This window comes from Agelaius tricolor, unplaced genomic scaffold (genome assembly GCF_023055355.1).
Source record: "Agelaius tricolor isolate 1412-34295 unplaced genomic scaffold, bAgeTri1.0.p SCAF_16, whole genome shotgun sequence".
NCBI lineage: Eukaryota > Metazoa > Chordata > Aves > Passeriformes > Icteridae > Agelaius > Agelaius tricolor.
Genome location: NW_027269276.1, coordinates 11,691,101 through 11,716,486, shown reverse-complemented (window position 1 = coordinate 11,716,486; position 25,386 = coordinate 11,691,101). Strand labels below are relative to the sequence as shown.

The window sequence follows — 25,386 nt, the reverse complement described above, 5'->3', positions numbered from 1 at the left end:
GGGTATCTGGCATATTTATTTAGCTCTGTTACAGGTTCACCTACTCACCCATGATGGTTTACAAGATTTAAATAAAGGTTTCTCCTCGATTAGTGCTGGAAAATGAAACCAGCTTGTGCAACTTGGAAAAATGATTTAAAATGATGGAAATTATTCTTGTATGAGGAAGACAGAAATAGCCCAACACAAGTGCATTCTGCAGTTGCCAGTTGAAACAGCAGCCTATTTTGTGCTGTGCCTTTTACTGATTCATTTCTAGGGTTGTTCTCTAAAAGGAATCTACAGTTAGTGGATCTGAACTGCTGCTTTCTGTCAAGTGGAAACTGAGTGGCTGTTCCATAGCCTTTTCCCAAAAGCTTCCTTTGAAAGCTGAAACACTGGAGCACAGAGATGTGCCAGAGCCTGCCACTGGGAATGCAGGAATGCAGCCCTTGCCCAGGGTCTGCAGGTCCTGCCAGCTCCTCCCTTTCTGCTGGGACAGCTCAGATGCTGCAGCAGAGGCTCTTGCTGCCCATGCCACACTCAGGAGCTTCAGCCAGAGGATTTGGGAAGCCAAATCTGTTTGTCACATGTCTGCATCTCCACCAGCCTCTCCAAGAGCATCCCAGGAACAACGTGCAGCAGTTCTGCAGGTGGAGCGGGGCTTGAGACACACTCTCCTTCCCACAGGGTGGAATTGCCCAGCCATGTTCCTGTCCCTTAAGGGATTGACCCTTACAGACCTGTCTGCTGTTTTCAATAAAGATTTCTTTGGTTGGCTTCAGGAGCCCAAGTTTTCTGGGCACAGCAGTACCACCCAGCAATAGACATTCTTTAGGTCCTTATTGAAGTGCATCTTATGGGTCTCTTTTTTACCCATATGAATTTCACAGTCTGAGCTGGCATCAACAGATGAAAGAGTGGGAGAAAGGGAAGTTTTATCCCACTTCCACCCCCAGTTCTGCTCAGTTCACTCATTTCATTATCCTCCTCTCCTGGGTCAGGCTGCATCCTCCCCTGCTTTAACCTCTTTCTGCCCCAGTGACAACAGCTGGTTGTTCAGCTCATGTCCAAAATAACACTGGGCTGCTCTAAAAATTACCATAGCTTCTCCTCTGGGACACAGCCAGTGTGGCCTCACTCAAACTATTTATTTACAATACATCTTAAAAGCCCTCTGACATCCCAATCAGTAGCAAAATGAAATAAACATTGATTTGTTACAAGATGTATGAATCTTTCTACCATCAGGGAGAGGAAGGAAAATAGAAGCTTTAGAAAAAATCAGAGTAATAACTTTTGAATCCTAGTCTGGAAATAGCAACACACACAAAAATAGACATTTTTAACTTATAAAGATCTAAAACATATTTTCTACATTTTTGTAATTTGAAGGCTCTCAAAGCATAATGAACACAAATATCTTTTTGTTTGCAGTGTATATCCTGCTTAATAAACCATCACACAAAGCATTTTGGCTCTTAAAATAACTACTAAAATGAAGGCTGTCTAACAGAGCATAGACTGAGATGGTTATTAATGCTAACACTTGGCACCTAGATAGTCTGTCAGAGTCTCTGCTCAGTAAGAACTGAGAAGTTCATTGCACTTGTCTTAGAAATGTCTCTCCATAATATCCATATTTGGAAAAGAAATGGGAAAAGACACTGAAGCAAAATATTCTTTTCCTCTCCAAGCAGAACTTAAGAAAATTTTATATTATGTAAAATTGTACCGAAAAAATGCTTTCACAGCAATCAGTTTCTGAGGTATTTAAAATTCTCTTACTTGACTTAGTTAAAAACCAATCTCACTGCCATGTCAAATTTGCTAGAAAGAGAATGACAGATCTGCCCTGAACTTCACGTATCAGGCACTTGTTCATTGTTCTTTCCTAATGAAATATCAAATTTTCACTCCTGTTTGGAAATCAAATGACAAGATTGTTTGACTACAACAAAGGCACTAATTAGAAAATTCCCTGGCAAATGACACAGCCAAGACTGATTTCTGTTCAAGACTATGATGTTTACCCTTGTTTGGGTAAATAAGAATACAGAAGACAAGGATAATCAGTTATTTTGTGTATTCTAAACATTTTAGTCCCAAAAAAATTCCACATAAAATTATACTTTCAAGTCTTCTAAAAAACCCCAGTAGCATCTTTTACTTCCCACCTTCTCCTAAGCTGCAACCCTTTTCCTGCTGTATATGTTATCCATGTCAGAAAACAAATTCCTTTTGTTTTCATTTATCCAATCACATCAGTTTTGTTTGTACCCATTGGATTTGACACTCAAGCTGAGAATTTTCATTAAGGCCTGCAAAAGGACAGATTTTGGGACACAGCTAATCATGATTCCTTTCTCCTTCCCATGTATTACAAACCACTCCAGGAAATGTCAACTTTCCAAAGCTTTTTAGCATTTGAACATTTTGATTGAGAAGGAATCCTCAGCCTGTCAGTGGTGTTGGTTTGTGCTTTTAAACATGAACGGTGTCTCTTTCTGCTCGTGGCAGGGATCCCACTTCACACACCAGCTAATTAACCACAATTTACACTGAAGTACCAATGATTACTCTGCTGTAATGCTGCTGTTTCTTAGCAACCATGAAAGATATGGTAAAGGATGTGAGACAGAGACCCAAATAACATCATTTCCAGATTGAGAGCTTCCACCTAGACTAACCTACAAGTGGGACAGTAAATTAATTTTAAATTTCCATTTCCCTACTTCAGTGCTATGTCCCTTTTAGGCTCTTGACAGTGTGCTTTTCCCAGTCCATGATGACAGGTAAGCATTAACTTCCCCAGTGCTACTCCAAAAAAAACCTTGTAAGACTTAATTAGAAAAATATTTCCTGCATTATTCCCACGTGATGACTTATGTCTAGCACTAATTCCTCACTTGATGGGAGTTCTACCAAACTAAAGCTGCAAGGTTAGGCCTTGCTTCAATGTTACACAATAAACAAAAATCTATTTTATTAGTGGCAAATTGGTTGTAGGTCATTATGGTTTTCTTCATAATCCTAATAAGGTATTTTGAGCATTTAAATTGCCTGACTCTGATCTGAAGAGACTTATTTTATGTATTAACCAACTTTATACTGCAAGACAATTCTGTCAATGCTTTTCAAAACTATTGACAGAATTAAAAAAAGTCTGACCACTGAAAGTCCAATTAAAAATCAAATTCCTTTAATATTTGATGAATCCTTTTATGACTTGCTATGTAGTTCTACTCTGTGATTGCTACTTCCACATGATGATGTCAAAAGTGCAGATTTAATTTTTACTCTGGAAGAAATGGAAGATTGGTTTCTGTGATCCTATTTATATTCTGCTTTTGAACACAGGAATGACTGAAGTAGAAAACCAAAAAACAGACTTTGAAGTACCAAAGTAGGCCAAAAACTGATGGCTCAAACTCAGATGAGGCAGGTGCCCACATTTTGGATTATGTGTCCAAGCACACAGAACGTGCAGCCATGGGAGACACATGTGGTAACGCTCCCAGCCCTGGCAGCTGGGAAAGCTGCCCTGGAAGGGATGAGCTTGAGGCAAGAACTCATCTCATGGGGGTCTCATGGGTCACCTGGGGGGCACAACCCCTGCAGGATGCACGTGGCACTCACATTTTCTGGAAAAATCCCTTCACCCAGGATTTTTCTCCTGGGAAGCTGCGAAGCCTCAGAGAAAAGGGAAATAATTATTATCTCATTTGCTTCTCCTGTGTTTTGCTCCTCTGGAATGTGTTTGGAGATTGTTTACAGGTGATTGTTTCATTGGATTCTGGTGTGAGTTGTTTTCACTCATTGGCCAATCAGGGCCAAGCTGTGTCAGGACTCTGGAGAGAGTCAGGAGTTTTCATTATTATCTTTTTAGCCTTCTGCAAGTTGCCTTTCTGTATTCTTTAGTATAGTTTAGTATAGTATCCTTTAATATAATACGGTATCTTAAAATAATAAGTTAGCCTTCTGAGAACATGGAGTCAGATTCATCATTCCTTCCTTCACTGGGGCAAATCCAACAGATGCAGAACCCCAGTGTCTGCACCACCAGTGTGCTCAGCCTGTGATGGCAAACTCACCAAGGGCAGAGCAGGGGTGCCAGGAGGGAATGGGGCACCTGCCAGCCCTTCTGCAGTGGCACCTTCCTGGGACAGAGCCTGACCCCAGCATGGTGGTGCTGTCCCCCCTGGCACCAGGTGTTTCTCATCAGCAGGGCCAGGGCTGCCTGAGCAGCTGCACCTGGGGCTACAAATGTGGGAGAAGCAGGGAGGGGGTTATTCCTGCAGGGAAGGCTGGGGGAGAAGGTGGCTGTGGAAGGCTGGAGCATGGGACACACAGCTTGCAAGGTGAGTGAGCAGCTCCTGGGTGCTGCTGGTTCTTTGTCTTCTTGCTTGGGGCTGTTTGTTGTGAGAAATTGCTTTGCTGGTAGCACAATGTACTCAGCTGTTGTTTGGGGTTTTGCTGCTGTTTTTTTTGCTGGGGTTTTGCTGGGCTAGAAGGAGCCCTGGTCCCACCTGGGCACTGCTCTGCCCAACGATTCTTGGGCAGGCAAAGCCTCTGAGAGAGGGTGGCCTTGTCACAGTGCCCCAGTCTGCATAGGGCAGGGCTTTGTGCTCCTTTTTGCTGCTGTGGCAGCAGGGACAGGTGGAACCTGGGGCTGCCTGCATGGCTGCTGTGGGTTTGTTTCACTGTCTCCTGGAACTGGGAAGGGGTCCAAGTGTAAGTTTTTCATTGTTTTTGCTGGAAGAAGCTAAATGTAGCAATCTGACATTACAGTTCTTTAGTCATACATTGATAGGGCATTTGGCAAAGTTCTGCAGGAACCAAGGAGTCAATTCCCCTGCCACTGTGTGTGGTAACACCTCCACCAGTCAGTCTGACTATGGGTTTAAAGGACACCTCTTCACTCTCTGACTTTAAAAGGAAATCTGGCTTGGCAATGTTTGGATTTTTGCTTGTTTAGATTGTGTGGTTTTCTTTTTTTGTTGTGTTTGGTTTTGGCGCTTTTTTTTTTTTTTTTTTTTTTTTTTTTGTTGGTTTGCTGCTTTTTAAAGCAGAGATATTAATTAATAGTCTGAAACAAAGAGAGGAATCTATTGGATTAATCAGTATAAATAAGTACACTCTCCATGCTCAAGAGGAGTTCACAGAAAGGATATTTTCTTGTAGAGCAAGTTGACATGGTCCTTGGGAATACTGTTCTATTATCATTTTAGCTGCTTTCTGTTGAGGTATTTTATTTTCATCTGGAAGAGCAATGAATGTGTATCTCCTTTAATTCTCAAATGAATATCACCAAGGCTTGATAAATTTATTTCTGGTAGCAGCATAGCTGAACATGATACCATGATGCCAATCACTTTGTTATAGTAATGTTGTTTGTGCATTGCACTTCAGTAATTTTGCTCTGATGTGCTTTTCTTGTACAGCTCAGAGAGACTTTGCAGCTCTCTCCTTGAGAGGAAAAATGACTTTCCCCCTTGCCATCCCTCTAGGCAATAAAACTTCAGAAAACCTTTTTTTTTCTCTCCTCCCCCTCTTTCAGTCTGTTTACATTTTTCCAGGGAAAAGTTAGAGCACTATGAAATAAGGACTAAGACTAACTATAACTCATAGGTTCTAACATTCCTTTTTATTTCTGGTTAAAAATCAGATTCCCAAGACAGATGGTCTGTTTAGTCTATCTTAGGTCACTTCAGGAACAGGTCTACTTTAGGAAGACTTTTTTTTCCTGCTATATATAGCTGTGTTATAACAAGATTAAAATAAAAACCCCAGATGTTTAATGTATAAAATTACCTTGTCCAGTTTGACAGAAAGTGTGTCTGCTCCTCAGCACCTACACTTGGTGTTTGTCTCCTGGCCTCACTGCACTGTTGAGCTCTGAATCAATAATCAGTTTGCAGGCTGGGGGTAGATGGTGTCTTTTTAATTAAAACCCACCTTCCTTTTTTTCCAGCTGTAACTTATACCCACAAAGTGTTTCTAGTAGGCATTAGTCAGGTTGCATCTACAGCTACCTATGGGTGATAAATTTTGCTATTAACGAAGAGGGAGAGGTTTGCCATGAGGTGTCAATAGTGGCTATAGGGCATGGAAGTATAAATGTTATTGACAGACCACCAGGTACAAGATGATTTGGACTGGCTCTTTTGCTGCTTCCAAAGCCAGCTGGCCCAGCAGGTGGCTGCACCTGGCTCCTGCAGGGACATTGGCTCCCAGACAGGTGAGGCCAAGCCAGGCTCCAGGGCAGCGCCTGCTGCAGCAGTACCCGAGGTGATGCTGGCAGGAATCAATCTGGGGAGATGAGAATGGGCTGGGAAAGTGATCTGACAGCATGGGGTGCACCTGATCTCGTGGCTCAATGCCATCTATGGTTTTTTGGCTGCTGCAGATTGGAGGATCAGGATATTTGAGTATGTTGGGTTGGGTTTTTTTTAATTGTTTTTTCAGCTCTGTCTTTATGAGCCTCTGCAACTGAACTGTCTGCATTTACACCTTGGAAAGCAATGCTGGTGTTAAAAATCACCTGCAATGTCATTAGGTAACTGATCACTGAATGAGGTGCAGCTGGCAGGGGCTGTTTGGCTGATGCTAGGATGGGGTAATTTACACAGCTGTGAACTGAAGGAATTGTACCCTCCAGAACCATTGGAGGCTTTATATAAAAGACTCTCAGTGTTCAAATGAGATGGAGTTAAGGAATGAGTTTTGGCAAATTTATTCTGTGGGCTCACATGGAAAGTGAGTCAGGTTTGATGTAGAAAATGATTGTTTACATCACTGAGCTAAGGCTGTGAAATGCTGTGTACTGCTCCAGTGCCATAGAAACCTGGGGGTGAAGGAAATGAAACTTTATATAAATCATCTAATCCATTCCTTTCTCTGATAAGGCTAACAGCCTAGCAGAGACAGTTGTCTGATCTGTTCCTAAAGGCCAAGGTTCCTGCTCAGTGGCTGTAACTCTGATTTTCCCAAAGTCAGGCTGAATCTCCCTGGCTGCAAACCTGCTGGGTGCCTCTTGTCTCTCCAGCAGACACTGATCCCCCTGTGCATTAACAGGGCTCAGCATTCCTCCAGTGTGTGTGAGGGTGGAAAATGTTCTCTTGCCACCATTTCATTTCTAGGTCAAATAAACTGATCTTGAGAAGTGAGAGAATGAAAATAACATTATCCACTACAGCTGCTTACTAGGAAGTGTTCAACCTGTGTTTCTACAGGCAAGGTGACTCTCAGAGCTCTGTGAATGAAAAGCTGTGTTTTGGCTGGAGCTGACTTTGGAGTTTGTTGTATTTCACCTGGCTTTGTAGAATTTGAGGGTTAGTGCCAGGTTACCAGGCCCTGTGACCTTTGAACAGGACTTACTGTTTCTTGCACTAAGGCACTGCCTGAGATGAAGCAGCGTTGGGCAGATGGTTTTAAAGCACAAATTCACACCCTAGGAAGCCAGCTTCCTGCAGGGAAGCCTTAACAGACAGGACTGGAAAATGTCCATGTTCCTGGGCCTGCACACAAGGGAGCTTGGCAGCAAGCACCTCTTGAGGAGAGGATTGTGTGGGTGGGTTATCAATGTGGAGTCCACACAAACTCCTTTATGTGCAAGATCTGAAACTTGGGCTGCAGAGCAGGTAGTGCTCTCTGTGAGGTGGGAGAACTTTTCCCTGTGGCTTCCAGCAGGTTTTTCATGGATGCTGGAGTGTTACACCATGGTGTGTGCACAAAGGCCATGCAGGAAGGCCTCTGTCCAATCACTTAATCAGGATCTTGTTTTTGTGCTTAATCCCAGCTTGCAAAGACTTGTATCAAAGAATACACCAGCAGTCACCAGCAGGATAATGCTGCCAAACTCCTTCTGGTAAATTCTCTCTGGGTGAATGGCTTTGCTCATTTCAGAAAGAATATATTTAAGGGAAAAGCAAAACAAAGTAACACAGGATAACTTCAAATTGTGGGGTCTAGTTTGATTCCAAACATATTTTCACTGCCAGAAAGCAAAACAGTTGGGACAGAAACAAATGGGAAAATGGAGGGGAAAAATGTGTGCTCCCTTTAGCTCAGCTGATAAAAATATGAATTTTCTACTTTTGCTTGTAACATTCCTTTGTCTTATGATATGCAGTAGCACTGTTTATTGAAAATAATAATTTCAATCACCTGATTAATGTGACAAAAAGTCAAGTCTGGTTAAGATAAAGTAGTGTACAAACTGCAGTCTTTGTCATAACTGAAATCCTTATTGAATGCATATGTATCTTTCACATTTGAGATGATGTGTGAACTGCAGAAGTGCAGATTTTTTCTCTGGTAGGGAAAGAAGCCCTCTGATAATAGACCTATAAAAGTATCATGAGGGACCATGCCCTGCATTGATATTAGTATTTACATCCTTTTCATAAAACACCTCAGGGTTCTTACTGCACAAGAGTAATGGAAGACATTCCTCATCTAAAAATAGTGAAGGTAAAAACAGACAAAGACCAGGAATGGGAGGAGAAATAGACACAACTGAAAAACTTGCTTAAGGCTGTCATTAAGATCCTGCTGACAGCCCAGAACTTTATCCACCAGATTTTGCAAAGTTATCATATGGGAGGTTGCACAAAGAAATTAGCCCAGTATATTTACAGTGTCCTTAAATTTCCAGTTTTGTTTTGAAATTCAGGAAGGTGTTATTCAACAGAAACCTAAAGCTGCAAGGTGTATTTTGAAAGATATACAGATTACAGATGCCTTTTACAATGTACTAAATTGGTTTAAGATGAATACAGTGTTGTTAGTGCACAAACCTAACTGGGGTGTCACACAAAGAAAGGATTCCTGCCTCTATAGGCTTTTTGGGGTTTTTTTTGTTGTTTGTTTTTTTTTGTGTATGTGTTTGGGGTTCTTTTTATGAAGGAAAAACTTATTTGGCTATTTTCTTTCAATCTTTTTTCCAAATGAGCATGTGAAAACATGGCAAAGCTTCTCAAGTACTGCCATTCTCTGTTACTCTGCATGTCTGTCCCTGAGTTAGAACATCTCTGAATTACATAAACCCCAAATCAGTAATCCATCTGTTGAAATCTGACACATCCATGCACATCCTGCACTTCCCAAACCCTTTCAGTGCAGCCATCTAACATTTCTTCTGTGATGTCTGCTCTACCTAAATAACTGCTACTGCAGAACCAGTCCCCTGCTTTCCATGGCTCGGGCAGCACTGTCCCAGGGTTAATTTTCATTTGCTACAGACAAGCTTCTGGTTCCCCTTTGTCATCATGAAAGCTGTGTGTCTGTGAGCCCAAGTGAAAGTAACTTTAAATACCAATTTTGTATGTTTGTGTTCATATTAACTCCTTTGTGGTGTGTCTGCTAAAAAGAAAAAGAGAAGGAAAAAATCAAGTAAGAGCATCTGGACCAAGTCCTACCACAGTCCAGGTCTGCCACCCTCAAGGGCTGGGGAGCAGTTGCAGAGGGTCTGCATGCAGGATTTTTCCCTCAATAGCAGCACTGTGACTCCCTAGGGATGCAGTTTCCTGGCCATGGTGTGCCTGGGGCAGCTCTGGAGGGCAGGGACTGCTCTGTCCCCACTGCCTCTGCAGTTCTGATGGCACAATCACACCCTGTAGCATTCTTTCTTCCCCAGAACTGTTATTCCACACTATACATCTCAAGAGTTGTGGAGGCTACACCTTCTCTGGTTTATTCAGGTTGTGACATTTATTAAGAATATTTAGAACTCGGTGTTACCTACTGGTGTGTGTGCAGCTCCCATTGATGGTAAGAGGGAATGATGATTAGCAGAGTGAAAAACGTGAGCCAGCAGGACGAATGACTTCCACTCTGCCCAACACTGTTCTCTTTACTAGGTGTTTATGATGTTCTGTATGTTCCTGTGCAGGAAATTGCTTTTTTATTGTTTGTCCTCCTGCCTCCCTGGGGATGGTGCTAACAAACCTCCTGAAGTCTATGACTTGAAAGTCTTCAGATTTCCTTCTATATATAGCATTTCCTTACTTAGGGAAAATCTTTTTTGTCCATTTTACATATATATAAAAAAGCTGAGTTATATTCTATCACATGCTGTTTGTATAAAAAATGTTTTCACCTCAAAAAATGCTAGACCAAGGCAAGCTTCAAACCAAATGAATTCAAGTAGATAGCTGTAAAACTTCTTCAGCAACAAGATTACTGTGAGCTTTATGATCTCATATGTATTTTTATCACTTTATCATAGTAAAGAAACCACATTGCTTTAAAAGCAAGCTAAGTACTTATTTAAAGATTTGTTTTCAATCTCTTTAATGGCATATGAGCAGAGTTTGTATTTTAGTCAGTGATGAAGTGACTAAGTATAGGCCTTAACTGTCCCTAAAATAATGCCCATAAGAAGTGTAACTACTGCCTTAATGCCTGCAAAAGAGAGGAAAGAAGGGAAGTATTCCAGAATTGGTTGTTTAACATAATGGCATGCATGCTATCTGAATTCCATCAGAGGAGGCTACAAGGAAAAAGGAATTATAAATATAGAAAAGCTTCTTCAGTGACAAGTATATAATTATTTTTAAACAACCCCTTGCAGTCTGCATGGCTTATTTGCTATGTCTAGTCATGCTTTATTTCAGTGCTCAGCCAGAGGTGTTCCACGTGCATGCTTCTGCTTGTCATTGACTGCTGTAACTTCGAGGAAATTAAATTCTGTTATACCAAAATATGGAAAACACTGAATAATCTCTCCCCCACCATCACCCTAAATTCTCTTCCTACATGTCACATGTCTGTTCTTTAATACTACTCAGCTGTTGCTAAGGCATCGCTTCCCTCAGCAGGTCCTGGCAGGTAAATACAGAGAGCTCAGACAGAGCAGGGCAACTGTACCCACCCTGCAGCCACGGATGGCAAAGGCACACACAGCCCTGGGCAGTGTGAAACAGGTTCTGCTGCAGGATGGGAGATTGTCCTGCTGCCCTGTGCCAGGCCAAGGGGAGGGCAGAGCTGTGCCCTCCCTGCCAGGCAGGACCGTGTCCCTCTCTGGTCACTCACGGGGTGCTGCTGACCCAGGACATGTGGGGACGTGGCTTGGACAGAGCCAGCAATCCAGAGAGAGATGCTGTGGTGGGAAATGGGGACTCTGCTTCTGGGCACCTTGTTTCTCTTCCCCAGTGATGGGAGAGGAAACCTGAGTGTCAGGGTGGCTGCTGACCCCCAAATTTTAGTTTGAATTAGCTCAGGCCAGTCAGTAGCAGAGTGGAAGGGTGGATGTGGCACTGTGCTGGTGTTCTGGTGAGGCTGTACCCACTTGGCAATCCCTGTGCTCCAGCCCTTACCCTGAAGCCTCCCTGAGTGCATTCCTGTGCTCTCATCCTGGTCTTATTGGCAAAAGAAAATTGCAATAGACATTCTTGTCCCAAGTGAAGATGAGTTTAGTTTACAGAAGTGTATTTTGCTTTCACAGTTGTTTAAAGCTTCTGATTACTTTCCAGAGGCAATTTCTGTGAATTCTCTTCTAATATTTTTTGAATGAAAGTATATTGTCACTTTTTAATAAATATAAACTTGTTACCTTGTGTGAGGGAGATCTGTGTGCTGTGATTCAACACAAAACTCTGCAAAATGGCAAGGCTCTGGTTTCCTTTATTCCTGGTAGTTAAGCTCTATCAGTAGAAAACAGTGTCCTCCTCTGACCTCCTTTGATCAGTGCCAGTCACAGGCTGCTGTGTCTGGTGACAGATGCAATTCTCCCCTGGACCTGCTCTTCAAGCCCAGCCATTTGAACTTAGAGGGGTGAGGATATACTGTTTCTTCAGGGAGTTGTTCATTCAGGAATGCATTCTGGAAATAGCTGGGAAGCCCTTGCTGTCTGTGAAGATGCTATTGTGTTCTCATTTTCTGGAAAATATTGCAGCTACCTGTTTCAGTATTTCAAAATCAATTTAACTTTCCTGATCCCACTTGGAAGCCGGCTGTCTGTATTTTTTGTTTGCTAGAAGAAGCATGTTAGTTCCTGTTTCTAGGACCTTTAATTACAATGCCAAGTCAATATCTTACTTCCATCAATTTCCCCTTTCTTGAAATGTAACCTAACAGCATTTATTCTCTTCTTTTAGTGGTAGAAATCATAAACCCAAGAGCATTTGAGAAGAAATGAGTTAAGGAAGAAAAATCAGATCAATACTTGAAGCTTTGAGGCTTGAGGAGGAACAGCATATTGGCTGGGACACAGAGAAGTGAGAAATCAGTGAAGTGCTAGGAAGATGTGGGTATCTGGAGAATGGACACAAATTGTTAGTGTAAGATATGAGGGTGGATAGGAAAAGAGAGAACTTAAAAGTATTCTGGAGGTTAGGAAATGGAGAATATAGCCAAAATGTGGGTGTCTGCCTTCCTGCAAGGGCCTTAGCCTCTGGTGGCAGGGGCAGCCCAAGCAAGGGTGCTTGAAGGAAACTTTAGCCCTTCCTTGCCCTGTCCCTGTGCCTTTCCTCAAAGTAGGAGGAGTTTCTGCCTGTCCTCCCTCCCTCCCTGTCCTGCTCCTGATGGAGTGGAAACATCCATTTATACCAGCACAAGTGTGTGGCAACATAACACTGGATGTGTCTATTTTCTGTCTGTCCCCAACTTTCTAGGCTTTCAAACTCCTAGCATGGAGTAAAATCAGCAGGTTTAAGAGAAAGTTGTGCAGAAGTGAATGGCAGCAACTGGTTAAGAGCCCTAGCTCACAGTTTGGCCTCAGAACTGCAGGAGATATCCAGGTCTGGAGGATAAACAGATGCCAGCTGATTAACTGCTCAGTCTTGGGACTGCTTTAAACCCTCTGGCATCTGATTTAATCCAAACTACAAAGTTAAATCATGGAATTGTGGAAAACATTGGTATTCATCTGTCCTTGAGACAATTTGTTCTTGGCTTCCCATCAGTTCTGTATGATTTCTGTAAGGGGAAGTGCTCTACAGAGAAATGCCAGTGGTGACTGTTTTGGATGAGTGTACAGGTCTGGGGGTTTGGGGTGGTTGTTTTTGTTTCTTGTTGTTGCTTTTGCATTTGGTTGTGGGTTTTTGATTTGGAGGAGAGGAATGGACAGGAGTGCAGGCAGGAGCAAACTCTCTTGGGGCTGTATCTGCCCCAAGGATGGAAAGTGTTACATCCTTCTTATGCAGGATAATCTGACCTTTAAGAACTGGTATAGAAATAGACTCTTAAAAACAAATGCAGGTAAGAGAGAAGCCACAGAAACCTCAGCTCAGGTCAGGCTAGATCCATACACCAGAAATTTCTGCTACAGGTGAGGTTTTCATCACTGAACAGAAACTTCCTCTCGGGTATACAGACCCTGGTGTATTTAAAGAGCACTGGTCAGTCCAAAGGGATAAGAAGGGGACACTGGCACTGTATAAAATTTGTGCAAGTGGTTTTTATGTATACTTAGGCTTGAACTTTTTTATCCCATTCTTAAACCTGTAATTCCAGTTAATATTTTTCCTCACCAATTCTTTATCACTTTCTAATTAATCCAGTAGCTGTGCATCATAATGACTGTACTGATTACTTTTGTATCTACGAGTAAACATTCTTCCTAGCAGTGGAGATGATTAATAATGTATAAAAATAGTGAGGTACCAACTATAACTTGCTTTGAAGTGAACATGAAGGTCATTCTTGATACCTTTAGCCTACTTCCTTCTCACTTCTGGGAGTCAGAGGGAAATGATGCACAAAAACACAACTCTAAAATTAAATGCAAGTAAACAAGAGCTGCAGATATTCACCTGGCATAACACTATGGCACAGAGCTTTTGTTGAAAAAATAATCTGAAAGATAGGGTTATTTTTAGTTTTTTTAATTAAGATAACTGACTTGAAAAGTCTAAAGAAACCTGTATTTGTTTGATCTGCATCTGTCAGTGATTTGACCATGTAAACTATAGGCTCTAGAAGTAAATGGAAAATTATTTGGAAAGGAAGCACTAACACAATAATAGTGTTAATACATTTCTTCAAAGAGAGAATTTAGTTTTTCCTGCAACACAAACTGCTTGGATAAACAAAGTTAATGCCAGGAACGAGCTGGTGATAAGCGAGGTATTATGCTAACTTTTACTATTAGTGTTTCAGGAGATTGCCTTTCATATTAAGCTAGCACTAGTCAGAAGACCTAGGAGAATGGTGAAGTGTTTGTTTCATAGATGGCATCATCTTCCTGCCCTGTTTTGTGTTGTTATATCAACAGATGTCAGCCAAAACCTACACCTGTACAGAGGGACTGGTCAGCCTGTTCCTCTGCAGAAACAGAGCAGAGCCAGCTGCTCAAACCTGACATAAACCAGCATCTGTACCAAGGAGGGATTAGTGACCCCTGAAAGGACATCCAAGTGACTCTTGCTCTTTCCCAGCCTATTTTGTTAAAGATATCTGCCTTAGAGAGCAGAAAAACTCACTGGCTACCAGCCCATATCTGAGCTCAGCTTGGCTCCTCAAGTTGATGTTTGAGGCTTGGCTATAAAGTTGTAGTTATTGCAGCAAGTCTCAGCCTCCCGTGAATCTCCTCCAGCTGCACTTGTCAGCCCATGAAGTGACCTCCCATAATGTAACTGGCAAAGATTTCTGCAGGCAAACAGCAAATAACACACTTTTAATTGGGCAAGGCTCCAAACCCAGGTCTGAGCCCAGGGAAGCTGCCCTGAGCAGGGTCCCTGAGCAGCCTGGACAGCCCTGAGCAGGCATCAGAGGCCACAGCAAGAGTGAAGCACCTCTGCAGCCTGCTCTGACCACAGGATGTCTGTAAATGCACCAGCACAGACCCTTTTGTCCATGCATTGTCCTGCCATCTGGATACAGGCTGAATTCTTTCCCACACTCCAAATGTTGTTTAATTCATACTGGCCACTGTTATCCTCTGTCTCATGCCAGGACATTTAGTGGGAGGCTATCTAGCATGGGCTGAAACAGTGCCAGGAGGAGTATTAATAGATAAACAGTTTAGAGGATTGTGTACCACTGCTTGGGCTCACAGCCAGCTCCTGCTTAGTTTACCAGATAAAACAGTGAGGTCTCAAAGTTACAGGGTTCTCCTGCCTTCCTGGGAGGGCCTGTCACCCTAAGGCTGATGCTGTGGGTAGAATGCAAGTACCAAAGGTCTCTCAGAGTTTTCAGGAAAACTCTCTCATGTGTCTGGCACACTGTTGTCCTTTTTACCTGGGATTTATAGCTTGATTGCCCTGTTACCAGCTAAATAAGGTGACATACTCTTCCCACCATGACTTTTTAGTCTTTGCTGTAGAGAAGATGAAAGGCTAAAAGATTTATTTCTTCAAAGGGGAAGTGTAAGTTTTTTGAGGCAGTGCACTCATTCCTTTGTACAGGTCATGCCTTACTGCCAAAATATCACTTTAAATAGAAGTCAGTCTCATCCCAGACCTTTGGCAAGGCAGACAGGAATGGCCAATAATTGCTATGTGGCAGCAATTGCTTCATATTCCTAGTTATGAGTTTAATATGCCATCATAAATTCCTTGTCCATACCCACGTATTAGAGATTGGAGGCTTCCTGCTCACTGACTGCTAGCAGCCCCAAAATTTCAGGTGGGGGGAACAGCTTGGTCATGGTCTTGCACAAGCAGGCGAGCTTGGGCTTCGATCCAGTGCTTCATGAAGTTCATATTTCCACTTGATTTTAAGAACAGAACCCATAACAAACTGACTTGTTCAAGTGAATTATTGTTTGTCCAAGGTGTCAATTCAATTTGACAAAAGTGGAATTATTCATGGTCTTTATTATCCTTACTGTGTGATTAGAATTTTTTCCCTTTAAAGTTTTTACTCCTTTTTTTTTTTTTTCCCTGCTGGACAAGACTCCCTGACTGGCAGCTGCTGTGCTAATGAGGGCTCTGTATGCAAATCAGCAGCCCAGGTGATTCCTGGAGGGAACACTGAAAGAAAAAATTCACCCAGCCAGGCTCTTGGCTCACATCCTTGCCCTGGCTGCTGCTGCCTGCTCGTCCCAAAGCATCTCTTGCCCACTCTCTTGGCAGACAGAGCTGGACCTGTCTCAGTTTGCAGGGTGGTGCAGAGGCTCTGTAACAGTCTGGTGCACAGGTCCCATGGCATGTTAGCTCATGTCTGTTGTCTGTCCATCTCTTTTTTAATTAGCTCTGTTTTCCTTTGTTGTCCAGCAGAAAGCAAAGGGAGAGCCTTTATTAGATAGTTGCTTGAAAGAACTTCATAAAAATTCTTTGCTTCCAAAATATTTTTCTAGTTTTCATACCTAGAACATGTTATCTACTATTTCTTCTGGCTTGTCTGAAGTCTAATAAATATTATTGTTTATCTTTGGAACATTCTATGTAGAATCAAAACAAGGCTTTGGTAAACCAAACCCCTCCTCCTTCACACAAGTATTCCTTGGGGCAAAGGCTCTGTTTTTCAAATGTGTGTGTGATAGAGCAAAAGGTTAAACAAGGCTTACTTGCACTATATGTCACATAAGCATGTTACTGATGCCTCAAATAATAAATCTTAAATGTCCTCATTACACTTTCTAATTAATTTTGTATTTACAAGAATATATTAACACTTGAATGGCATTAACTCTGTAAAACAGTGATTAAAATATATAACAGGCTTCAAAGATTAACATCACAGAACTACAGATAGTTCACATAACATGATAAATAATTTGCAGAAAAAAATTACTTGCTAAGCATTGCAAATCAAATAATAGTACAGCTCTAGAAAAATTATTCATGTCTGTAGAGGTCATTTTCACCAGTAAATAATGTTTAAATCTGTTGGGTTTTTTACCAAGTATATATTTATTGTCCAGGGGAAAGCTCAGATAATTTATCAAATAATTTTAAATGCATTACCATTTTTTTTGTGCTAAGAGTTCCAGGGTAAGATGTTGGCTCTGTTGAAGATGTACTGAAGTCATAATCAGGCTCCCATTACCCTTATGGATACAAGTCTGGTGATAAGGTCACCTTCATCCTGTTATCCTTGCCATTATACAAAGCTGTAGGCTTCACACTGCCAATTCTTAAAAACCCCAAAAACCCAAACTCCTGCCACCAATTTAGAGCTTTACTTGGGTACAAGCTGCTCTTTTCTAGGCCAAACATCTTTTGACTTCTGTGGAAGGAAAGCCAGAGAAGGGACCAGCAACAGTTTGTTCTCCACAGAATGTTAAACTTCATGAGGATAATCTGTATTGTTTCAGAGGCCATGCAGGCAATTTAGCCTCTGGTTATCTTATGTTACTATTGTAACATAACAGCTCCATCAAAACAAATATGGAAATCCATGCTGTGACTTAGTGGCTTGTATAAAGGCTTAAATCAGTGCAGATAAAAGCTACATGGCCAAATTCCTGCCTGTTTCAGCCAGGGAACCTAGGACAAGGCACACCAAATGAAGGTCTCACACCTTTGTTCTCCTACATGCAGAATTTCCAAACCCACTGTGAAATCATTTCTGTTGGTGATGACCTGAATTTCTGTGAAATGTTACTCTGAAAGATGACATGGAGGATCATTCTTTCATGTGGCAGGATGACTATGAAAGAGCTGAGGGAAAGGAGACCATTACTCTATTGAAAAGGGCTTTTTTGAAACCCAACCTCTCAATAGGTGGACATTAAAAAGTGAGAACAACGTTCTATTTTAAGATTACCTGTTCAGTTCTCAAAAGCTCTTCTGTAGGACAAGAAAAAGAATGTGACTAGTCACCTCTGCAGTAAAACTAGAAATTTAGCTAGTAAGCATGTAACTTTTCTTCTTTTGCACCAGAATACATAATTTTTTCAGAATCATGAAGACCTGTTTAATGGTTTAATAGGAGTCTGTCTCATGAGTAACCATGTTTGAAAACCAAAGCTTTCTGACCCTCTAGACACCCCAAGTGCAGAGCAGTAATAGATGGGTGTGGGAGGCTTGTGGGAGCCAAGGCTGTAGAGCTGGATGTTGTTAGAGGTGTGGTGGTTTTTCTGTTTGTTTGCTTTAAAGTACAGCTGACATCTTGCACTGCTCACTCCTCATAAGGAGTCTTTTGTTTGCACCATATGAATATGAAGATGCTATTGTGATAGCATGTTCAGAATAAATACAGAAAAAGTATTTCTGCCTCCTTGACACTCAAGTTTGAAGAGGGCTATTAAAGCCAAGAGGCTGCTGGGATGTTGGAGCAAGACTCCAGCAGGTTCTTGGAAGCCCTGTGTGTATGGCAGCTGGTGGGGGGCACTAGGTATCCTCCTGCACACCCCTGTGAGCGCAGGAATGGCAAGGGTGCCGCTCACTGGGACAGGACAAAGGGCTGGGGGAGCACTGCACGAGCAGCACAATCCCTGAATTGGGCTGTGCTTGAAACATCTGTGCTGCATCAGCGTGGTGGAGCCCTGGAGATGAAGCACTCTGCATCCCAGGGGCTCGGGCATGGGCCAGGCTCAGCAGCGCCTGCAGGGAGCTCGAGCTGTGCCAGCTGAAGCCTGGGCAAGTGTGAGGACTGGTAATGAGGAGAGCAAGCTGAACACTGGGCTGCTGTCAGCTTCAGTGCACGATTCTAGCTGTACTAAAATCAATGTCCAAAATCAAACCAGCAGCAGGACTTCATCCCGAATTTTCCTCCAAGACACCGTGCTTGCCCTATGAGCTGTGGGGTGGGCAAGGGGGTGGCTGAGCCCCACACTGAGCCCCTCAGCTGCTGTGCCTGCAGCAGTGACTGACAGCCTGACTGAACACCCACGTACAGAGAGAGGCTGCACTACACATATGGCAGAGAACAGAAAAAACACCCAAGGAAATCTAGCAAAAATATCTATTTTTCAGAAGATGGTGGGGGATACAAAGAACATGTAATTCTTTAGTGCAGGAAAAAAAAATTGCAGCTGGGTAAGACAAAACATCCAAGTTTTCTCTCTATTCCAATTTTATTCTACTGCATAGGCATCTGCCATGTATGGCCAAAATACCAGATTTTTCTTCTCTTAAATGGAACAAAGGAGGAATAGAAAAGAGGAAAGGAGACTGATGAGCATCAACTCTTGGCAGCTAGCAAGTGATGACATGAAAACCACTTATGGCAATCTCTGAGCATAGTTATTTTAATTTATTTCAAAGAAATTCCTATTCAGAACAGGAGTAAATTGTTGGCAGGAACTCTATTATATTAATTTGTCTATAAATGTAATGTTTGTAACTTGCTCTTCATGCATGGCTTGGAAGATTTGTTTGGATGAAAAATTATAGCTGTTGGTGGTCTTTGCAAGCAAGCTCAGCCTACCAGAGCTCTGTGAATATAAGGAGCTCTGTGACCTGTTGCTGGTCTTCTTTAATTCTTTAGATCTCAAGTAAGAAAAACAAAGCAAGATATCAGGAGTAAATACCCCTATATTTAAAACAGAATTAGATTTCAGATTATGCTAAGAAATGTTCTGCTGGGAGACTAGAAAACACATTTATCTTATGACTTCCTACTGTTGTTTATCACTGCTGTATTAATAGGACAGGTGAACTATTAAAAAAAATGTGCTTTTCTGCCTTTGTAGTTAGAACATTGGTGCTCAAATTCTTCTTTTTGGGGATGCAGGAGGGCGTTAGCTGGCATGAAGTACATGTCCAAACTGGACTGGTTATGGTGAGAAGATTTTTCTCAAATATCTAATAACATAACACAGCAACTTTGTATTTGGATTTATTATGATCACTGGCACTATTTCAGGCATCATTCCAATTGCACTTGCATCTGATGCCAGTTAAATGTCTTCAGAGAAGGCTGTCTATGACTTTCACTGTGGGAAGCTGGAGGTCAAACAGGTTCCTTCTGCACCTGGTGCCAGTGACAGCCCCAGCATCTGTCAGGTGCCAGCCGTGTGTGTGACACCCCTGCAGCCCAGGGCTGTCTGTCTGTGTGTGTGTGACACCCCTGCAGCCCAGGGCTGTCTGTGTGTCTGTGTGTGACACCCCTGCAGCCTGGTCCTGTCTGTGTGTGTGTGTGACACCCCTGCAGCCCGGTCCTGTCTGTGTGTGTGTGTGACACCCCTGCAGCCCGGTCCTGTCTGTGTGTGTGACACCCCTGCAGCCCGGTCCTGTCTGTGTGTCCTGTCTCTGTGTCCCTGTGTGTGTGACACCCCTGCAGCCTGGTCCTGTCTGTCTGTGTGTGTGTGACACCCCTGCAGCCTGGTCCTGTCTGTCTGTGTGTGTGTGACACCCCTGCAGCCCGGTCCTGTCTGTGTGTGTGTGACACCCCTGCAGCCTGGTCCTGTCTGTGTGTGTGTGTGACACCCCTGCAGCCTGGTCCTGTCTGTGTGTGTGTGACACCCCTGCAGCCCGGTCCTGTCTCTGTGCCCCCGTGTGTGTGACACCCCTGCAGCCCGGTCCTGTCTCTGTGTCCCTGTGTGTGTGACACCCCTGTAGCCCGCTCTGCTGCGGGCAGGGTGACACCCCCGCTGCCCCAAGGCTCGGGCACCTCGAGCTGTGGCCGGGAGGTGACAGCGCATCTCGGGGCCACGTGCTGTGCCGGCAGAGCGAACCCACCTCTGTGTGTTTCACACGAGTTTGTTGTCCCCGGTTTTACCATGTGTGCGGGATGGCCTTTGCCTACGGCGCATAGCCCATCAGTTGTTTCGCGTAAGCCACAAGAACGGGAACGTTTGGAAAAGGCAGGAGAGGTTTTTAATTTTTTTTCCTTCTGTCTCATCCAAGAACTATGCGGGTTGCAGCAACCCAACAGCATGGTTCCTGTGACAAGTTAAGACTTGAAAACAAAAGCCCAGCATGCCGGGGGCTCGGCTCCGGACGGGGGCGGCCCCCCTTGGGTACGCGCGGTGCTCCCGGAGCCACAGCGGAATAGCCGCGACCAAACCCCCGAAAACTTTGCAGCCCCTGGGTATGAAGCATCAGCTAGCGGCAGCACCGCGATTCAATCAGCTGTCAGGGCACAGCCCTTGGGGCAGCTCTCCCGCAGCCCGGGCGCAGCGGAGCGCAGCCCCGAGCCCGCGGTCCGTGCCCGAGAGCCCCGGACCGGGGCGATGCTCGGCTCCGCCGGGGCCGCGGCAGCGGGGATGGCGCTGCCCGGAGCCGCCTCACGGCACGGGGACCCGAGAGCGGGGATGGCGCTGCCCTGTGCCCTCAGCCTGGCAGCGCTGACCGGAGCCGCCTCACGGCACGGGGACCCGGGAGCAGCGCACGGGAAGGGACCGGAGCCCGCGCCCGTCCGCCGCGCAGCCGGCGCTTACCTGCGGGCGAGACCAGCTCGCCTTCGCTGAGCTCCGCCGAGTCCGAGTCCATGCTGCAGGCTCCGCGGGGCCGCCGCTGGCAGGCAGGAGCAGTGCCCGGAGCGGCGGAGCGCTGCCCGCTCCCTCCCTGCGCTCGCCGCCGCCGCAGCGGCCGCCCCGCCGAGCGCCATTGGCTGCGGGCGCAGCGGGGCCGGGCGGGCGCGGCCGGGGCGGAGGCAGCGGGGGCGCGGCCGGGGAGCGGCTCCTGCCCCGCTCTGGCACGAGTTGGGCTGCACGGCCCGGGGCGGCTCCCCAGGCAGCGCTGCCGAGCGCAAAAATACCGAAATGACCGCCCTGTACATGGCCATCGCATCTCCCGTCTGTGTTTCCAATCGCTCTTCTTGTAGACGTCTCCCCTGAGCTTCAGTCGCCTTCTCTCTTTTCCCTGGTTCTGTCTCCTATACCATAAACGTCCTCAAAAATTAGAGAGGAAGCCGATTGGGAAGTGCCAGTTCTTGTCGGGTATTAGTGCCCAGAAGAATGATGGAAGTCTGAATTCTGTTGCTTCCTGATTATATGTTTTTCCGAGGGAGACAGTGAAATATCTGGTAAATGGCCATGCCATTAGATTGTTTTGAAGTGCAAAATTGTATGTTAGATTCTGCAGGCTTTGCTTCTGTCGTACAAGCTACTACAATCATAAGCCATCCCTTAATTCAGAGGTTGAGGTCACTTCTTCAGCTCTGAGGTTAGTCAGATCTTACCCTTTACTTTTATTCATTTCTAGCTTTTCTTCTGTTATAGACCAAATCTGACTCAAATTCTAGAACAAAGATCTCAGAAAAGTAGTAATAAAAAGTACTTTTTGAACTGGGAACCAAACACCATCCCTAAACCAGGCCTTATAGATCTGATGGATCCATGGCTATGTCACATCCTAAAAGCTGCCCAGGGTGTTCAACACTTACCTGCAGCATACTGAAGCTCCAGCCAGAGGTTTATGCCTGTAGCTGTAGACCACAGCTTTAGTCTGGAATTCTCTCCCCAAAACCACACACCCTTGTTCTGGAAAAAGCCGTGTCTGGATGCTGTTTTCAGGATGCATGTAGAAAATTATCTATTGCATCAGATCAAGCTTGACACTCTTGACAAGTGTGAAGACTTTTTCTTAACATATAGCATGAGATTAAAAAAAAGTATTTCTTTTAACTCCAAGGGCTCTGTCAAAATCTTTCCAGGGATGGCTTATCTTGTGCAATGCTACAGTACTAAAAATGAAGCCCATTTTATGTTCTAAGGTCGCTTCCCTGCCTTCAAATCAGGTTGAGCCTGAAGAGACAAAAGACCTCAAACTTTCTGACCTTGGAATGCATACAGTGCTGTGGTCAGTTTAGACACAAAAACCTTCAACCTCTGGAGTGAAAAGTTAGTTCTCAAGTAATTTGGGACATTGCTGTCATAGCCTGAGCCCATACTGTTAAGACTCTTATGGGTTTTATTCCGTGAAAACAAATTCTGACTTTTGTTTGTAGATGTTTTCATTAAGTTTAAAATGACATTCTAAATACTGCTGAATATAATTTCATAAATTTACTCATGTAAAGAGAAACATCTAAACCAAAGTGATTCTAGGATTCTGTTGTGAAAAGCCAATGCAAAATTTGTCTGCAGAATATGTGGGGAATCTACAGTCGTGATATAACCAACACAGCAACAGAAAAGTTCCAATATTATATTACAGAAATAATCCCAGATGCCACACCAAGCACAGAATCTGAGACCTGAAAGGATTTTAATCTCTCTTATTCTCTTTTTATTGTTCTTGTTTGCATTTATGATTGTCAAAAGCAACCTAAATCACCTCCCCAAAAAGCACAGTTTAGTAGGAAGAGCAAATTTTAGTACAATTAATTAATTTTGTGGACTGTCTTCAATTGCTAGAAACCAATGATAATTTCTAACCTGGACAAATTCTGACTATTTAAAGGCAATGGCTGTAATCAGATAAGCAGAGGAATGTGGTGGTTTATGGAAGGGATGTGTCCAGCTCTGTCAGTGGCAAAGGGGGCTGCCTCTGCAGTGGATTTTGGATCATGCATGGGGCTGATACAATGCAGCTGTGGATGCCTTTCCAAGGTGTGTTCCAGGCACTGGCCTGACCCTATTTTCTGTGTGGGACTTTTTCTTTTCTGAGTGTGGAATTAAATTTTAAGGTCTTGAATAGTCCTACTTCTCTGCTACTGATCATAGTCCAGTTAGAAAAGGAAAAGTTATTTTTCATGATCCTCTCAAAGATGGAAGTCTTAGCATGGAATACTTAGAAAAAAAAGATCCAAGCCCCACTTATTTTAATTCCTGTCAGTTTTTTGTCCTTGTATAAGCACACTAGTGAATATAATGATGGAAATGGTATAACTCAGTCAATACTGTATTGCATCATGCTTGCCATACATACATTGGCTATTCTCATTGCTGTAATTATTTGCTACTTGACAGTAAATTCTGCCTCAAGATTACTTTCCCTTTTTATTACTGCTAACCATAAAGCAGTTAGAAAAGTTTTCAGCTGTAACAGAATGAGCATATTGTTTCATTTCAAAGCATATGGTTAGAATTCAGGGTTTTTTTCCTTTCAGTGTTCTCTGCCCAGCGCAGTCCCGCACTTGGTTTAACATGTGACCTGGAAAATTCCATATGCTTAGAGCTCTGAACTTCATAGTTTCCACTCCTTACAATGCCAGTGCAGAGAAAAAGCACAAAAAGTTTATTAACAGCAAATATGTACTTATCTAGATGCCTGTTAAATGAATCTCCACATGGAGAAAGCTGGCATTTTGTGATTTATTTTTTGCATTTGGTACAAATAGTGCAATTACATATTCATTGTTACAAACTGAATCTCTGTGACTGTAGCTCTGCAACTGCTTCCTTTATTCCCTCATAAAGACTGGGATGTTTAGAATCTGAAATGTTTTTTCTCAGGGCCCAGTTAATATATTTGTCTATAAATCTTTACCAATAGGATGTAGCAGGGGAGCCAGCAACACTGGAGCTGCCCCATGTAATCCCAGTTATATGATGCTACATCTCTGTGTGGCTCCTCCATTCACATTTCAGCTGCATCTGGTCTTGATCTTCCTTCCATATGGAACCTAGCTGAAACTCTCCTCTGCCCACTCATTGTGTGAGTGCTGGAGATGTGCCTATGACAGCTTTTAGGACTCATGCTTTTGCAGTGTTCTATTGGCAAATCACACTTGCATGTTAACACAAATACAATTTCATTGTATTCTAAATGCTTAGGGTGCCCAGTTACCATTCCATCCATGTCTTACATTTCTCCTTACAGGCCTGCTGTGAAATCAAGATAGTAGTATTTTTCTTTTTTAGAGGGAAATGAGGTACTGAGAAACTGTGTTTAAAGTCAAATGTAGAGCACAGACTTTGACCTGAATCCCATGAGCTGTACCTGAACTGTCCAGTTATCCCTTTCTGCTGAATGAAAGGCTATTAGCTGCCTCTGGTTTGCTACTCAAGCTTTCCTCCTTGCAACTGAGCCTCCAAACCTATGATAGAAACCAGTCTCTTTTCTTTCCATTGTTACATGTAACAGAACCCCCTCTACCCTCTTTTGTTTGACTTGCCTCCTTTACACTGTCCAGACAGGTGTGTAGGATTGTATATTCCTCTCAGTTCTAAATGTAAAAATGCAAAGTTATATTTTTCACTCGCAAATTATTTCTTTATTTAAATTTATCTACCCTAGGTTGTACTGTTTCTAAACTTGTTGCCTGATATTTTGTTACACTATTTTATTATCTTTCATACATGTTAAGGAACTTTTCAAGTCTGACCATTTGTGAGGCTCTCTGGCAATCACACTCCAGCCAAACAATGCCAAGCACCATTGCTACTGAATGTATTAAACAGAGCAGCATCTCCCACAGGCTGACACACAGTTTTGTCATGTTGGCAACTTAGGCTCTTGCTGGTGTTTGGAAGCCAATCAGCATGCACTGCAGATATACATCTTGTGTGCACTGCTAGGAGATTTTCATTGCAATCATGCATCTATTGTGATCTGCAAACAGTCTGATTTGATTTAGAGTTCAAATGATGAACAAGATGTCTGTGTTATTTAATTCTTTCTCGTGGACCAGTAGGCATTCAAAGATTGAGATTTTTGTAACACATGATGTAGGCAGTGCTTGTAC

The 25,386-nt window shown here is 43.4% G+C and overlaps 1 protein-coding gene across 1 annotated transcript in view; it reads right to left on the bottom strand.

Moving 5' to 3' along the window:
* Positions 1–21,560, bottom strand: part of TNFAIP8L3 (TNF alpha induced protein 8 like 3) — a 44,773-nt gene extending 23,213 nt beyond the window's left edge. Inside the window, exon 1 of the mRNA XM_071441532.1 lies at positions 21,194–21,560. Coding sequence (XP_071297633.1) covers positions 21,194–21,545 — 352 coding nt within the window. The 5' untranslated portion in view covers positions 21,546–21,560. The remainder of the gene's footprint in view (positions 1–21,193) is intronic.
* Between the last annotated feature and the right edge of the window lie 3,826 nt (positions 21,561–25,386).